This window comes from Manis javanica, chromosome 17 (genome assembly GCF_040802235.1).
Source record: "Manis javanica isolate MJ-LG chromosome 17, MJ_LKY, whole genome shotgun sequence".
Taxonomy (NCBI): Eukaryota; Metazoa; Chordata; class Mammalia; order Pholidota; family Manidae; genus Manis; species Manis javanica.
The window spans coordinates 3,151,621-3,164,887 of record NC_133172.1 but is presented as its reverse complement, the minus strand read 5'-3'; the positions used below and the strand labels follow the sequence as shown (position 1 = coordinate 3,164,887).

General features: G+C 53.4%; 1 protein-coding gene across 6 annotated transcripts; it reads right to left on the bottom strand.

The window, feature by feature from the left end:
- Positions 1 to 456: 456 nt before the first annotated feature.
- On the bottom strand, positions 457 to 11,447 carry LAIR1 (leukocyte associated immunoglobulin like receptor 1). Of its 6 annotated transcripts, none has more exons than XM_037025879.2 (11): positions 11,120 to 11,444; positions 9,347 to 9,447; positions 7,485 to 7,793; positions 7,011 to 7,046; positions 4,994 to 5,269; positions 2,578 to 2,655; positions 2,196 to 2,303; positions 2,059 to 2,101; positions 1,936 to 1,973; positions 1,672 to 1,724; positions 457 to 1,172 (listed from the first exon to the last, which is right to left on the bottom strand). In XM_037025879.2, exons 3-11 carry the CDS (start codon positions 7,516 to 7,518, stop codon positions 1,026 to 1,028), a joined length of 813 nt encoding a protein of 270 aa, XP_036881774.2. In that variant the 5' UTR covers positions 7,519 to 7,793; positions 9,347 to 9,447; positions 11,120 to 11,444; the 3' UTR covers positions 457 to 1,025. The 6 variants fall into 6 exon arrangements, with proteins under 6 accessions (XP_036881774.2, XP_036881776.2, XP_036881778.2 ...); XM_037025881.2 differs by having other exon boundaries at positions 11,181 to 11,444; XM_037025883.2 differs by having other exon boundaries at positions 2,578 to 2,616; positions 11,120 to 11,441.
- Positions 11,448 to 13,267: the final 1,820 nt, after the last annotated feature.

Genomic DNA, 13,267 nt, shown 5'->3' with positions numbered 1-13,267 from the left:
TGGGGATTGCATGGTGCCCAGTGTGGGTGAGCCTGGAGTAGGCATGGGAACTGACAAACTGCCACATTCCTCTGCATGCACCAAAAGCCTCGGGGACCCTCCCTGTGCAGTCAGTCCCACCATCGCCCTCATGCAATCCACACATGTCCATGTGTGTGGGCATGTGTCTGTGCATGTGCATTTATACCATGTACATATGTGTGTGCAAGCATTCATGGGTGCTTGTGCGTGCATGCATTTGTACAGTGCCTGTGTGTGTGTGTACATGTGAGCATGTGGGGATGTGTGTGTTATCTGTGGTGTCACTCGGCCACACGTCCCCTCAGATGTCTCTGTCATTCACCCCTTCTCAGAAAACACTGATGACCCCTTCAGTTTGTTCACTAAGCTTTGAGTGACTGGAGCAGAGACCGAGACCGGGTTACCTGTGTGTCCCAGGGGCTTGTGCAGAGCCACTGTGGGCTGGGCCTGTGCAGACATTTATTGATGAACAAAGGGAAGCATGATCCAGAAAAGGGGGTTTCAGCCATCTGCTGTGTTAGGACAGGAGGTTCAAGATCAACAGCTGAACTCTAGGAAGATCTTGAGAGTCAGCCAAGCAGACAATTGAAACAGTCTCTGGGGCAGCTGGGGACGCACAGGATATATCTGGAGTCATCTGGGTGACTGTAGGACTATAGCTGGGTCTCTGGAAACAGCCAAGTGATTTGTAGCTGGGTCTATGGAAACAGCCATCTCATTGTAGCTGGGTGCCTGGAAACAGCCAAGTGTCTAGCTGGGTTTCTGGAAACAAGTGCTACATGTCTCTCCAAGGAGCTAGTTGATTTTAGGAGGGACCATATGGCTAATAAATCTCCTCAGTGTTGATCGGGGATCTCCAGACTTAGCTATTGCCTCCAGGAGAGACGACTGGATGATTTCCCAGAGGCAGATGATTCCATAGGGAAGCCCCCCAAATGACCACTTCAGGCTTTGGCAAGAGTGACTTCCTGCATCTCTAGGAGCAGGGACCAGGCAGCCTCGAGTCAGTGTCTGGTGAGGGCTGCGTACGTGCTGGACTCGGCTGTGGGCTCTGTGGACTGTGGGGATGCAGCTTGGGCCACCCTCTGTGTGAGCACCCGATGGTCCAGCTGAGCATACGTCACTTCCTGGAGGTCTCCTGCAGCAGGGGTCTGAGGGAGAGACCCAGGGTGAGCAGGGGTGACACGGGGTAGCCCTGAGAGAGTAGGGGGCTGTGGGAAGGGAACACTGTGGCAGCCGGCCTCCAAATGGCCCCTATGATCCCTCCCCCTGGAATCACCAGTGTGGGGTCCCTTCCCACACAGAAGCAGGGTTGGTCTGTGTGACCAGCATGACAGAATGAGGTCATGCCGCCTCCCAGGGAAGGCCCTTCCCTCTCTGTGACCCCCTCCCTCTGGAGGAGGCTGGCTGCCATGGAGAAGCCCACATGGTACAACATCCCAGAAGTGGGTGTTTTGGGCACAGCCAAGCCTTCGTGTGATGTTCCTATGGCCCTGGTCCACCTTGACATGATATGAGAGACTATAAGCCAGAACCACCCAGCTAATCTGCTCCTGAATCCCTAATCCAAGTAACTGAGATAATTTTGTTATACTGCTAAAATCAGGGTCATTTGTTATGCAGCAACGGATGGCTGATACACAAACTTACTGAGGTGCATATGTCCCTGTCCTTCTCAGGAAGTCTGTCCACTGTGGCCAGATCTGGAGGGGAGAGGACAAGGGGTCAGTTCTCTGGGGTGGACCTCAGTAGGCACATTTGCCTGAAAACTCAGAGCTTCAGACTTGCTCTTGCTTCCCATCTAGAACATTCTAGAATGTTCCCAGGTGTTTGTCCTCCCCTCATTGCTCCTTGAACAGTGCTGAACCCCCACTTCCCCTCCCTCTGGCCTGTCCAATCTCCTGGTCCCTTTACCTGGTGTCCTCTCCAGGGCATCCACAGCTGGGCAGGCCCTGAGAGGAAAGAACAGGTGAGTGCTGGGCCCCCCCAGGAATCAGAGGATGGCAGGGGGGCTGGGGGTCATCCCAGGGTCCTCACCTCTCCTGGGGCATCTGCTCCTTGCCTGCGTTGCTGTGGGGCCCTAAAGACAGTCAGGAGTGTGAATTAAGACCGGCCCTCTTCCCAGCACCCCAAAGAGCCTGCCCAAGTCACCCCACCCTCTTCCTGAGACCTACTGTGTTTTTTCTGATGCCGGCGCAGGAGGAAGACGATCAGGAGAAGGAGACAAAGGAGAAAGGCCACAGAAGCCCCAGCGAGAATATATATGTGCTCTGCCGACAGCCCTGGTGGAGCAGGGGAGGCGGGACCGGTTACCAGCGCCACGCACCTACCGAGGCCTACTGCGTACCATGCATGCGCTGGGGGACTGTCATGTGCACATTCATACACCAAATCCCTCTCATGCTCAACAGTCCTGAGACTGTTACAGAACCGGGGTCCTGAGTGCTGAAGCCTCCCCGCACAGAGCACCAGCCTTGGCGACACCAAGGCCCGTTCTCATCCCCCTGCTGCAGGAAGCACACTGCAGGCCCGTGCTGCTCTGTCCCCGTCACTCACCGCCATCGTTACTGTCCTCTGCGTGTGTCTGCGTGTCTCCTGGAAGAGGGATCAGGAGACATGGGTCGGAGGCCTGAGCTGGAGAGAGAAGGCTCTGAGCCTTCCCAGGCCCTCGCCAGGGCCTCCCTCACTGCCTGGACCCTCGCCTGCTCCCCCTGAAACTTTCAACGAGAACAGAACCGCTCCACATCTGTGCTGTCCAATAGGGTGACCATACGCGACTATTCCTCTTGAAATTTAGGTTAAGTAAATGTAAAAGTCAGATCCACAGATGCACTAGCCATGTTTCAAGGGCTCAGTGGCCACACCTGGCTGACTGGGTGGCACAGATATCCAGTGTCTGCCTGCAGAAGGTGGCCTGGCCCTGCTGGGCTCCCCCTCTTATAGAGACAGGCCCCCTTCAGGAATAGAGTGGGAACCCTTCCTTTCTCACCCCCTCCTGACCTCTCACCGGAGCTCAAGACTCCCCATCTCAGATTCCTCCTTTCTCTCAGCATCCCCAGACAGGGTTGGAACCGGTCCAATGTGCAGAGGCCCAGCTGCCTGAAGCTCTGCTGTTATGGGGCAGGTGGCGTCCCACCAGCCAGGGCCCCACGGGGGCATGCGGGGTATCCACCGGCTCCGTTCCGTGCACCCGCTCTGCAGGGCGCCGCATCACCTGTTTAATAGGTGACCCCTGGGCCAGGGATCACTGGGCTCCTCCACATGTGGGGGGGAACCCCGTGTCTCCCCTTCTGGACAGCGCCCCTCCCTCCGGCTGCTCCGGAAGGCTGAGTCCTCAGTATCCTTTACGAAAGGCAGGAAACCCCCCTTCGGAGTGACGTCCCCTCAACACCGCGTCCCTGGCCGCGGAGCCAGGACCCCACCCGCCCTTCTAATGCCGTGGCCATCTGGGCTTTCCTTCCAGACATTTACTACAATTTAAAGTTATATATATGCTATATATATAGAAATATATATCACAACACATTTTTATATTTATAATATATTCCATATAAAAATATATTTGATAGCAAACATAAATATACTTAAAATTGTGATGACATTATGTATAATTTATAGAAATATTTTAATTGTATTTTAAAAATATTTGAAATGTAAGCTATATATCAATTATACATATTTAATATATATAGTATGTAGTTGTATTAGCATTCACATATATAGTAATACATTATAACGTTATAACCATCTATAATACTATGTAATACTGAACACTTATCATGTAATAACATCAATGTATTTTTAATGGTAACATTTTAATACACTTAATACGTATATTAATGCATGTTGATTCTATTAGGTACATGTTGCAATACGTAATGTAAACATGTATTCTAATGTATTTAAATTACAGAGCTGAAGTTTTACCTCGCAAATTATGTGTTTGTATTTAGTACATGCACCTACACACCGACGTGCGTCTCCACTCATTCCGACCGGCCCTCCTCAGCAAAACCCGATGGCGAGGACCGCTGCTGGCACGCACAGCGCCCAAGCCCCCCGAGGGCGCTCTTCCGGCTGCAGCACTGCCTGCCCCGCACCGCGCGCGCCCCCTGGGGAGGGGCCAGCCTGGAGCTGGTACCCCCATCCAAGCGGTCCCGCTGCCGAGGAGGCAGAGGGCAGGGAGCGGGCAGGGGCACTGCCCCGTGCGCGCCCCGCCCAGGGGCTCAGGGCCCTGGTGGGGGGGGGACGTCTTCCTCCAGGTGGCCTTCACCCGTGTCCAGGTGTCACCGCCCGCAGCGCCACCCTCCCCCACAGCGTCCGAGTTCGCAAGGTGCGCTGGCATCCCCTCTGTCGCCCTGTCCCTCCGTCCCTCTGTCCCGCTGCCACCCGCAGAGCGCGGCGAATGGTAGGCCCCTGCCCATGACGGAGAGGCGCAGAGCTGCGGCCGGGCATGAGGTCAGGGGTCTGGCCGCCCTGGGCAGGCTGCACCCCTCAGAGCCTGGTGCTCTGGGCAAGCAACTTTTATCTTTTCAGCCCAGGAAAGAGGGGCTGAGAGGGTCAGAGGAGCCCCACCCACCTGGGCCGTGGCCCCTGTAACTGCCTCCCGGGTCTGTGCCATCAGCTTGGGCCCTGTGACAAGCCCCCAGGGCCTCTGGGCGGCAGCCCCCGACAGCAGCGTTACCACTCCCCAGTCCGGGCCCAGGGCAGAGGCTGGGCCCTGGAGACCGACCCCCAGCGCAGGGCGCCCCAGAAGCCCCTCCAGGAGGAGGCGGGCGGCTCACCAGCTGGGGACTAGGAGCTGACCTCTCTGGGGCTTCCTGTGCCCAGGGGCATGGCAACAGCCGAAGCATCCGTGGGGGCTGCCTGGGTCCCGGCCCATGCCCTCTGCACCCTGCGCAGCCTTCCGAGGGCCGAGTCTGGCCGTCACGCACTCCCAGACAGACCTGGGGCGGAAGGGAGGCGTCCTCACCTGTCACCCGCAGCTCCAGAAGCTCGCTGCGCTCAGACCAGGACCCTTTAAGGTAGATGCAGTGATAGTGCCCAGCAATGTCCTCGTCTGCAGGAATGGGGAATCTGGCCACCGTCTCGTGCAGTGGGTTCTTCATGTCTGAATGACTGCCGGTTCCCTCCTTCTCCAGGCGAAATGTATCAAACCCAGTGGGGCTGTGGCACTCGATGGTCACAGGCTGCCCCCGGGGGATGACAGAGCTCGGGTCGGCCCGGATGGAGGGCCTGGGCAGGGCCCCTAGGAGGGAAGCGGAGCAGCTCTCAGGTCCTTGTTAGGACAATTCACCTGTTCCAGATGCTCAATTCAATTTTCTTTTCAGCAGATTTCCAGAGCTGTGCAACCATGATCACAATCCAATTATAGAACATTTCCGTCTCCCACAAAACAGCCCCACCCCCACTGCCGCCTCTGCCCCTTCTAGGCGGGTGTGAATCCTCATCAGGGCAGAGCTGTTCCTCCCACTTGACGTAAGGACCCTGAGACTTGGTCATATCTTGAGCTTCACTCAGGGTGACAGGGGAGGTGTCAGCGGGGGCGAGGGGCCCAAGCGTATTTGCTGCAGAGAGTGTCTCCCTACCTGCTCAGAGCCACTTTCTGGGGGACAGAAAGGGCCAGGGGGGAGGAAGGCGCAGGGTGAGGAGGGCCAGGTGACTGGTGGGGACACAGGAGTCTGGGGTCGATCGGAACGGCTCTGGCCAGTCTGGGGTGAGACTGCGGGGGGCTGAGGGGCCGGTCCGCAAAGCTCCGGGAGGTCCGGCAGGGGTGGGGGGTTGGGGGAGCATGTGGTGGTGCCCACAGATCTGGCCACGCAGACACCAGGGGAGGAGGCCCCTGCGCAAGGCAAGTCCTCTGCGGATCCCTCATCTCTGGGTTTCCTCTGTTTTTTCTACCTCTGTCTCTGCCTTATTTCCATCTCCTCATTAAGGTTCTTGAAAACCCGCATCTGGGACGAGAGGGTCGGGAGAGAGGGTGGGGAGAGGGGGTCTGCAGCCCTGGAGCGGGGGGAGGTCTCAGGGCTCCCAGGCCCCGGCTGGAGCAGGGAGCTGGCAGGCAGCTCCTGTGAATTCCTTCAGCCGCATCTCAGCACCTATCTGTCCCTTTGTGGGTGCCCACCGTGTCCGCGAGTTCTCCGAGCCTGGGAGACACACACGTGACCCCTGCCCTTTTGGGAAGGCCAGAGGAGGACAGACACTGGTCAAATAATTGTCCAAATCCATAGCTGCCAATGGGCCCATAACTCAATGGGGTGAGTGCGGGACTCGGGCGGCCTAGGGGAACCTGAGCTGCCCGCGTCCTGCCCTTCCCGGAGGTCAGGGGGAAGAGGCATCTGAGCTGAGCTCCAGCTCGTGTGAATGTCCCAAGCCTAGCGGACAGAGGAGGCGGGCGGCGAGGCCTCGGGGCCTCCGGGGCTGAGCGGGACGTGGGGAGGCCTGGGGGTAAGGCGGCCCTGCGGCCCTGGGGCAGGGCAGAGCCAGCCAAGGCGATCTTACTCTATCTGAGGATAAACTGTGAAATCTTTCAAATTGGGGAAGTACTTTCAAGGCACTCCACACAAAATTAATATTTCCCCTGAAAATAAAAAGTATATGAAAAATAAATGAAAAATGTAACTAAGACATAAACCCTTCTAAATCCTGCCCTGGGTGATATGCTTGTCTGTAGGGAGTGAGGAAGATGGAATCAAGTCTGAACTCAGATTTCGCCCCAACAAGGGTGGCGTTCTCTGCCCAGTGGGTGCTGAGTGGGTCTGGGCTTGTGTGTGGGGCGCTCGTGGACCAGCCTGGCTCTGTGGGGTCTGGTGGGTGGGTCGGTCTTTGAGGGCACAGGTGGGGAAGGCAGAGAGGCCCAGCAAGGGTTACACATTTGGGGTTGTTTGCAATTCGGGGTGCACCTCAGGGCCTCCCCCAGCCCCCAGAATTGGCACCACTCCTGTGTGGAGCTGCCTCTGGGGTGCAGAGGGTGGGGAGAAGAGACTCACCCTCCTGCGTGCGGATCACCTGGCCCACGCAGAGAGCTGGAAGAGAAGCCCCAGTGAGAGAGCGCCCACCCTCCCTTCCTGGGGGGCTGCTCTCACTGGGCTGCTGGAGCCCGCAATCAGCCTCCATAACTCCAAATCCCCCTGCCCCCAAATTGCGTCCTGCTACCGTCCCTCCTTCTGCTCGGAAATAGTCTCCAGGCAGATTCCCAATTCCTCCTTTCCAACAGGCACTTCCTTTCCAGGGCACCTCTTGGGCCTGAACACGTGACGTCCTAAATACCCCGGAGCCCATTCCTAGGACTGAAGCTTCTGTGGTCAAGCTTAGTTTCAAGGCAAAAGCCAAGGGCTGACCCTAGGGGGGCCTCTTTGCTCCAGGACTGCAGTCAGGACGGGGCAAGGAAGCAAGCCTCCCTCCCCAAGTCTCCCCCCAGCCCCCTCTGTCCCTCAGCCCCCCACCTCTGTGCTAGGACTCACCGAGGCCCAGGAGGCTGGGGAGATGGGGGGTCATGGCCCAGAGCCCTGCAGCCAGGGCAGTCCGGGAGCCACAGCAGAGGGGCAGAGCCTGCAGCTGACACAGGAGACAGGATGTGCTGGCCGGGACTGCCAGGGGTTTCTACAACAGCCTCCCCAAAAGGGGAAGAGCCATTTCTCCTGTCCTTCCTGCTTTTCCCGAGACAGAGACAGGGGAGGGCCTTGGGCTCCGTAAGACGCTTCTCCCCACGAGCTCTGAGGAGGCTGAACTCATCTCTGATGAACCCGTGAGGTGTAAACCACTTTCTCCATCTGGGGGACAAAGCAGAACATGGATTTGTGCCCAACAGTAGGACTCGCATGTCAGCCCCAGCTCCACAAAACAACCGTCTGTTCTTGGGCAAGACCGTACGTCAGTTTATGCCAACATTTCCAAATATTTAAAATGGAAAGTCTAAAATCCTCTTCTAAGTCTTCAATATTACAATAGTTGTTAAATTCCCAGCAAGGTATTGAGTGCATTAAAATATCCTACTAAGCTTACAGCCTGGGTCTTGGGGGAGAGGGTAAAGTTTGGGTGAAGGCAATCTAGCAATCCCATTTGCAGTGACTGGTTAGAGGGGGGCATATGACCAGGTATGGCCAACGATACCTAAAGCAGCTATAGCAGGATTTCAGGGAATCCTATTTCTCCCTGAGGAACAGACGGTCTCATGAAAACCTTGTCCCCTTTACTCCCGTCCTTCACTCGCAGCTATATCATGATGATGTGGTTTCTGGAGCTGCAGCAGCCATCTCACAACCATGAGGCACCAGGCCTGAACACAGCGGTGAGAACACTGAGCAACCTGAGGTGGAAGAACACAGATCCAGGGTTCTTAGAAGTTGCTAAACCAGCCCTGGGACTGCCTGTTGCTGGAATTCTTAAAAGGTATACAATAAATACCCTAGGTTGTCTGTCAGAATGTTGGAGTAAGTCTATGGACCAACACTCCATCTTTAAATATAATCATTTTTAAAAACCAAAAACAGCTTAACACAATATTCTAAAGACCTTCTTAACTGTCCCATAGAAATGAAAACTACGTGAAGGCTATGCAATCAGAAATTAAAGGAAGGGGTGATTCCCCAGAGTCAGGCTCAATGCTGAATGAGGCTCTTGCCTTGACAGCGATAAGTGAGGTTTTATTTCCATGGCCTTGCAGACCGTAGGGACTAAAGGATGAAGCCCAGGGGTCACCCTCGTTAAGGAGTCTGGGGAGACTCTCCCTCGGCTAAACCAGAATTCAAAAGCTTTCATTGTAAGAGTGAATCAAAATTATTCATCCATTTCTGAGAGCTGCCCACGAATACGGGGTTTGAAGCTTAGCAGCAAACAGGAGGCCCAAAAATGCTGTTCCTGGGAAATGACTAACACACCAGACAGCCCTGTGTGTCTGTGACTTTCTGGTCTTTTCTTTCTGTGTGTGTCTTTGTCTGTCTGTCTGTCTGTCTGCCTCTCGGTATCTCTTCCTCTCTTTGCTCTCCCATCTCTAAGGAGTCTAGGGCCCCAGCCCTGCCAGCCGTGCCGCTTGGTCCTTTACGACAGGACCTGCCCCCCAAGCTGTGTGTCAAGGAAGGGCGGACCCCTAAAGGCTGCCTTTCTGGTCGGCTCTCCGAAGCTGGCCGGGCTATTTCTCATCCTTCTGAGACACCCAGGAAGCAGATGTGGGCACCCTCCTGGAGCTCCTGCTCCTGGCAGACACAGCCCAGCTCCTGCGGGGCGGCCGCAGGCTCTCAGCCACAGCAGCCCTGCCCGCTCCCCAGACACCAGCTCCGCCCCGCGAACCTCAGCCTGGCCTCGTTCAGCCCGTTCTGCCTCTCACCTCTGACTCCGGTGGCCAGCGGCTTCTATGCATTAAATTCCCCTTCCGACCTTTCTTCCGTCTTCATTGGTGATTTTTAATCAGCTTCATTGAGGCATAATCTACATACAACAAATTGTAAGTATGTGCGAGTGCATGAGTCTGGCATGTGTGAAACCATCCTCACAGATTTCCATCACCCCCAAAAGATTCCCGCCCCTTTGCCCCCAGGGGACCACTGATCTTTCTTTTTTTCTTTTGGGAAAGTGTATGGTTGGTAACATTTTTTAAACCAGCTTCTTATCTTGAAATCATGTTCGATTTGCAGAAAAGTTGCTAAGATGCCGAGAACCCTTGTACACCCCCTGTCCACTTTCCCCTAATGTCCACATCGGTCAAAACCAAGCAGTTAACACTGATGCAACGAATCCTAGACCACAGGCTCACTTGGATTGTATCCATTTTTTCACTAATGTTCTTTTCCTGTGCCAGGACCCAATTCAGAGGACGGTATTTTAAATACTTTTAAATACCTAGAAGAGTTTGTTTTCCTGGTTGGGTCCTAATCATGCCCAGGGAGAATGTGGGGATGGGCTGACCACTTAGGACAGGAACGGCTGAAAGTATCAACATCTGTGGTTCCTCCACATACGAACATCACAGGGGCCACAGGGCGGTTACTCTGGGTTTTTACTTAAGGAGGCAATTCGGAGCTGTCATCGTTCCCCACTCTCAAAAGGCCCTCAACCTTGGCATTCTCCTACAGTTGTGATCCCCAACAACTGGAGAATATTTATGTCCAAGGCTCACTACAGGACAAGCATCGTGCATCTTCCTCAAACAAAACCTTTACTTGGAGTGTTGCACAAATATTGAAGGATGATTCCATTCATAGATTCGGGTCTACACACAGCGTTTGCAAATTAAATGTAACCTGAATGTCAGGTGCAAAGCCAGCATCTATACCAATCAAATGACATGAGACGCAACATGAAACGTTATCAAGAGATGAGTTAGATGAAAAAACAGATTGGAACGGTCATTACCTGGGGCCAGAAGTGGGGTGATTGGGGAAATGTTTAAGTGTACATATTTGTGACTTGTAGGTAAACCCTGGAGTCCTAATGCGTGGTATGGTAATTATAGATTATAAAACTGTATTCTAGGCATTAAACCCGCTAAGAGACTAGATCTTGATTGTTCCCACCATCAGAAGAAATTATAATTACGTGGCATGGTAGAGGTGTTAGCTAACGCTACAATGACATAGTGTTGTACATTTTAAAATTGCATGATGTTATATGTCAGTTGTACACAATAAAAAAACAAAGATGTTTGCACCAGACGAATCCAACTAGTCCCAGAATGCTGGAGGCACGGTCCCTCCCGCTGACCAGCTCTCCGCCTGGGACTCTGATGAGCCATGACCCGCCGTCCACTCCCGTGGGCAGACCCGGGCTCCCAAGCTGGGTCCTGGTGCTCAGAGCGTGCAGCATCTTCCAGCCCTGGGTCTCGCCCTCCACACACAGAACAGCTGATCGAATCTCAAAGACCTCCATTTCTAAGCGTCCCCAGCTTGGCCCGGCCAAACGGGAGCATCAGCAGCGCGGTCCACGGAACAGAATCGGAGCCTGGAAGCCCAGGGGTCTCTGCTTTTCGCTGTTTCCAGGAGGCACAACTGCAAAGCCCTCCCACGTCACCCCCATTAGCTCACCCCTCTGTGCTCCACACTCCTGCCTGGGGATCCCCTTCCAGTTCAGCCAAGAAAGCAGCCTGTGGATGGGGGCGACTCACCCATCTGCACTGGATCCTCTGTTGGAACCCTGGAAGGAAGGCTTCTTGAGGGATGACCCACCTCCACAGGAATCCTGGCCTCCTAGTAACTGTGTTGTCCAGGCTACCAGCCCTGGCCGCTGGGCCTGGGATGGGGCGTGGGACGCACGCAGCTTCCCACGGGCTCCCGCCCCAGCTGTGGACAGTATTTTCCACCAGCCCTCTCCTCCGGGCTCTTGCAGGACTTGGCAAGACCACAGATGATGAATGTGTGCTTGCAAAAATACTTGTGCTGCCCTTGAGGCAGGAACTGCACAGAACCGAAAGCTGCACAGGCTGTGGTGTGCCGGGCACCACACCACAGCTCAAATAGTCTGCAAGTTGGCAGTGGAACATAAGGATGTGCGGTTTCTTTCTACTCGGTATAGGTCTATGATTTTCCCCAGGCTGGGGCTGAGCAAAGAGCATACCTCCCTGAACACTTCCTGCGCGAGACCCAAGGCCGTCTTAGGCAAACCTCTCCCCTGATGAGTGCTGGACATGAATCTCATCGCTGCCTCAAGACCTATGTCCGAAGTGGTCACAGTTCACCACTCCCAAGAGCTAAACTCATATCAAAGCTTTCTAAAAATATTTTTCTTTTCTCCTTTTCCTTCACTAGAAGCTCTAATTACTATTGAAATATACAAAACTCCTTTACCAACTGCATGTGTAAGTATATTATTCTTATAAGAAAAACTGAAACACACATTCAGATGATTATTCCCCCTGAATTTTGACTCAATACCACTTATAAAACCATTAATTTTCTTTCATGAAGGTCAGTGGGTTACTGAATGTATCTTGGAGGTCAATAGAATTGGCAAAGCACGTATTTGTAAAAACCAGTCCTTGCTAGAGGATGCTGTCTGCAATCCTCTTACTCACGGACCAAGTAAGATCTCTCTCTCCCTCTCCCCCTCCCCCACCTGCCTTCTGATGGCTCAGGCCTCCTCCTCCCTCCTCTCTAATCTGTATTTTCCTTAAAGACAGCCCTACAGCCCGGGCCCTTGGGTGCATACACTGCTCACGTAATGCTGTATTCAGTGGCGTGCTGGGGCCAGCCCGGCTCAAACCAGTTCCTGACACCTGGCTGCAAACATCTCTCCCCAGTTTCGCAGTTCATGGATGCCACATTGGTGACATGAAACCAAATGGTAGCCAAGGTGTGACATTTTACACCTTGCAGAAATTGGCAACTGCCACAAATCAGGTATTTTCTCGCTGAGAGCTGATTGTTAAACGTTTACCACCATCCTGCCAGTTAATGTCTAGAGGCCAATTTAAAGAGAAGTAAGCAGACCACGTAAAGAAAAGCCCCATAAATCAACATCCTGCAGGAAACCCAGAAAATTGATCAAACCATATCCACCCCTGTGGTGTGCCCATTCTGCCCCATTCCTTCCCCACCTAAAGTAACGGCACCTGGAATCTCAGTGTTCAGATTCCCCTGCATTTTGGTAGATACAAGTGTCACCGCATGTGCATGATCTGTGTGGATGTCACTTTTAACTTTATGGGGAAATACAATGAGTTTTGAAACCTCATCAAATACAGAGCGAGCATGTGTCAATATTTATTAATTCAGTAATGATGAAATCATTGATCAGAATTCCTCTTTGTTCAAATATTTACCCTCTCTGTTGCTCTCCCTTCCTGCATACATGCATCTGTTTCCATTGGGAAGGATGATTTATTTCCCTTTTGCACGAACGTCTTATTCTTTTGGTACCCATCTATTGGGGACGAATCGTTGTTCATAGCAAGATGTGTCTTGTTTTCCACCTCCCGTTTTGAAGGGCATTTCTTGCCCTTGAGTCCCAGGCTGGCCATCATTTCCCTCCCGCGCCCTTAAATATGGTACCCATTGCTGCCACCATTAATCATTTCTGCTGCAGACGAACTGTGAATCTTACCATGGCTCCTTTGAAAATAATGGGTCCTTTTTCTTCCAAAGTTCTGAAGATTTTGTCTTTGTGTTTCAGTAGTTTTTCTATGATGTGTCTTGTGTGTGTGTGTGTGTGTGTGTGTTCATTTTTATTGAAGTACCACAGACAAAGTGCCCATGTGCAGTGCACAGTGTGATGGATCTTCACAGATGGAGCACACATCTGCCCCTGCCACCCTGAT

Coding starts and splice junctions, on each gene's coding strand:
- LAIR1 (XM_037025879.2), bottom strand. CDS start 7,518: ATGACCCCCCATCTCCCCAGCCTCCTGGGCCTCG. Junction 2,656..4,993: donor TCTGGAGCTGCGGGTGACAG/GTGAGGACGCCT, acceptor TTCTCTCTCCAG/CTCAGGCCTCCGACCCATGT. Junction 2,304..2,577: donor AGAGGACAGTAACGATGGCG/GTGAGTGACGGG, acceptor CTGCTCCACCAG/GGCTGTCGGCAGAGCACATA.